Source organism: Montipora capricornis, chromosome 5 (genome assembly GCF_036669925.1).
Source record: "Montipora capricornis isolate CH-2021 chromosome 5, ASM3666992v2, whole genome shotgun sequence".
NCBI classification, from domain to species: domain Eukaryota; kingdom Metazoa; phylum Cnidaria; class Anthozoa; order Scleractinia; family Acroporidae; genus Montipora; species Montipora capricornis.
The window spans coordinates 15,805,231-15,807,730 of NC_090887.1; the positions used below are offsets into that span (position 1 = coordinate 15,805,231).

The following is a 2,500-nucleotide window of genomic DNA, read 5'->3' on the forward strand; positions in this document are numbered from 1 at the left end:
AAAAAGATACCTCAATCAAACCAGTATCTGATTTTCTGATGGCTGCGGCTATGACTTCAGTATCTGTGGACAATGCCTGTAAAGCAAATTTGAAAAGTCTACTTCTCCTTCTTCCTACTACTGCTACTACTGATAATAACGATAATGATAATGATAATGATAATATAAAAATAGATTTAGCCAAGCCTAAAAGCTGAGCTCCCATGCTATTTATCCAACCGAAAACCAGTACCTTGGTCTGCGATCAACTTTTAAAAAAAAGTCGCAACCTCAATGAGCTTAAGATTGAGCCTGCTATATGGTCATGTGATACTGGTCAGCAGATACCTTGTTTTGGTGTCAGTTAACATGGATGTCCAGTATCAAAGATGTTCCTGCCAAAAAATGCAGGTTGTACCACAGAGTTTCACACTGGCATACATAGAGGGGTGAACGTACGGTCATAAGGTGACAATCACAATTCGTGTCAAGCACAATTTCAGTCTAGCTTAATGAAAAAACACAGCAGCTGATTGGCTATTTGTTTGCATTGGTGATAATTCTAGTAGTGAAACATGGGGAGATCTTCCCTTGCTACGCCACCTAAGCTGTCACTAAACTATAAATTGCTATAAACCATTACTAGCCAACATGTACATTCATTTTTCAGTGATTTATACATATACCCAAACAGTAGTTTTTCTAACCTTGAGCCTGTTAAATGTGGACAGACATTCAATGGTGACCCCTGCCAGAAGAGATCCTTGTTAAGGAACAGTGACAACAACAAAAATTCCCTCACTGTCACCTGATAACCATATCTACAAAACTGAAATAAAGTGAAGCTATGATCTTCGCAGTTACAGATCATAGCTTCACTTGATTTCATATCCGCAGTTCATATGATTCATTTCATATACCATTTCACCGCCAAAACTGAAATAACCACTCAAATCACATCACTTTTAATTAAAGAAGAAATTTCCTACCAAAACAATCCCTTGCCAGCAAAGCTTGCAAAAGACAAACAAAAAAGATTTCACATACTGAACAGAAGGACTGGTTCACTCTCAGTCAAGTGATACAGTTTCTGTGCAGTACCACCAGTGTGACAGTTTGTATTCTGTCTCATTTACTTGTCACCTGGAATTTTTTCTTTGGTTCATTTGACTGTCAGGAATTTGTTTTGGTACAGGAATTCTACACCTGTAAAAGGGAGAAGGTTTTAGTTGACCAGTCAATAAATGAAATTCAGGGAGTGATAAGCTCTGTGAAACATGCAATGTACAACTGAAAAACATTCATTTTTTCCTCAAAATAGTATATGATTTTCCAAACAAAAATTTCACAAAAAAGGAAACTTTATGACAGCATTCTTAAAATGACAACACACTTCAAACGACGGTTCCTTCACATGACTACCTCACCAACACAACCAAACTCCACCAATGAATGAAAACGTTTTTATTTTCGGGAATCTTACTGGATATAATAGAATGAGACATGTGACTGTTTGTAGGATTTAAAGTTGATCCCACAATTGGTCAAGTGGTTTTTTCCACCTAAAATGCTCATAATAAATTTATGGCATCAAAGGATACAACCATCATCTTCTTCAGCCTTCTCTTTCAAAAACCTGTCCTTAGAATAATTTCTGTCTCCAAAGTAAAACTACAAAGAGAGAAAAACACTACATCAAAATCTTTTAAGTACTGTCAGAAACCCATAAGGGTTGAAACGTGTAACGCGCATTCACAGCTTCCGAATATTCAGTGCGAACTGATTGGTTGAATGTTTCAGTGCTAAGTACCATATTTGGAAACCCCTCGCTCTTGTTGTTCCAAATATGGTACTTAGCAAATTGAATATTCAGAAGCTTGTTTCCCAGCACACAAGGGGCCGTTACATGTTTCAACCCTTACGAGTTTCTGGTACTGTATATTGAAATGTACATGTAGATAATGTACAATAATAAAACAAGCTAAATGGCCTCTTATTTTATAAAGACAAATAGTCTGCCGGCAGTGTCTCGTCGCCTAATTTTTCGTATTGCGCGACATCACGCAAGATGTGTCGCCGCAAGCTGCTAGAAATGCAGGCGTGGGTGTAATATTATTTTTTATCTCCACAGACTCTCTGTGCGCTGAATCCCTGCTAATTGATTTGACTAATTCCCAGTTTACATCCTACTTGGGTTATTGTAAAAAGGTACAGCTACAAGCAGTTTAATGGATAAATAACAGTTCCTTTGCTACACTTTACTCTTTCTTGTTGACTAGAATCTCAAGAGTATTTGAATATCAATCAAGTGCCCGAAAATGGCCACTAGGCAAGGCTGTTGCCTAACAGGAGCCCGGTAGCCTGGGGCTCCCAAAGAATAGCTCTGGGCACCTTAATTTTTCACAGCAACACCTTTCACTTCATATGTTGGGCTCCTAAGTTCTCAGCGTTTAGTTCTGAGGGCCCCTTTAAAATTTTCTTAGGGTAAATTAAGGTAAATTAAATTAAGGTAAATTAAAAT

At 37.7% G+C, this 2,500-nt stretch overlaps 1 protein-coding gene across 1 annotated transcript in view; it reads right to left on the minus strand.

Annotated features, from left to right (window-relative positions):
- The window catches only part of LOC138049647 (lupus La protein-like), a 24,516-nt gene that overhangs the window by 20,727 nt on the left and 1,289 nt on the right, over positions 1-2,500 (minus strand). The window contains exons 2-4 of the mRNA XM_068896022.1: positions 1,581-1,650; positions 687-727; positions 11-76 (exon numbers count right to left, since the gene is read on the minus strand). Coding sequence (XP_068752123.1) covers positions 11-76; positions 687-727; positions 1,581-1,650 — 177 coding nt within the window. The remainder of the gene's footprint in view (positions 1-10; positions 77-686; positions 728-1,580; positions 1,651-2,500) is intronic.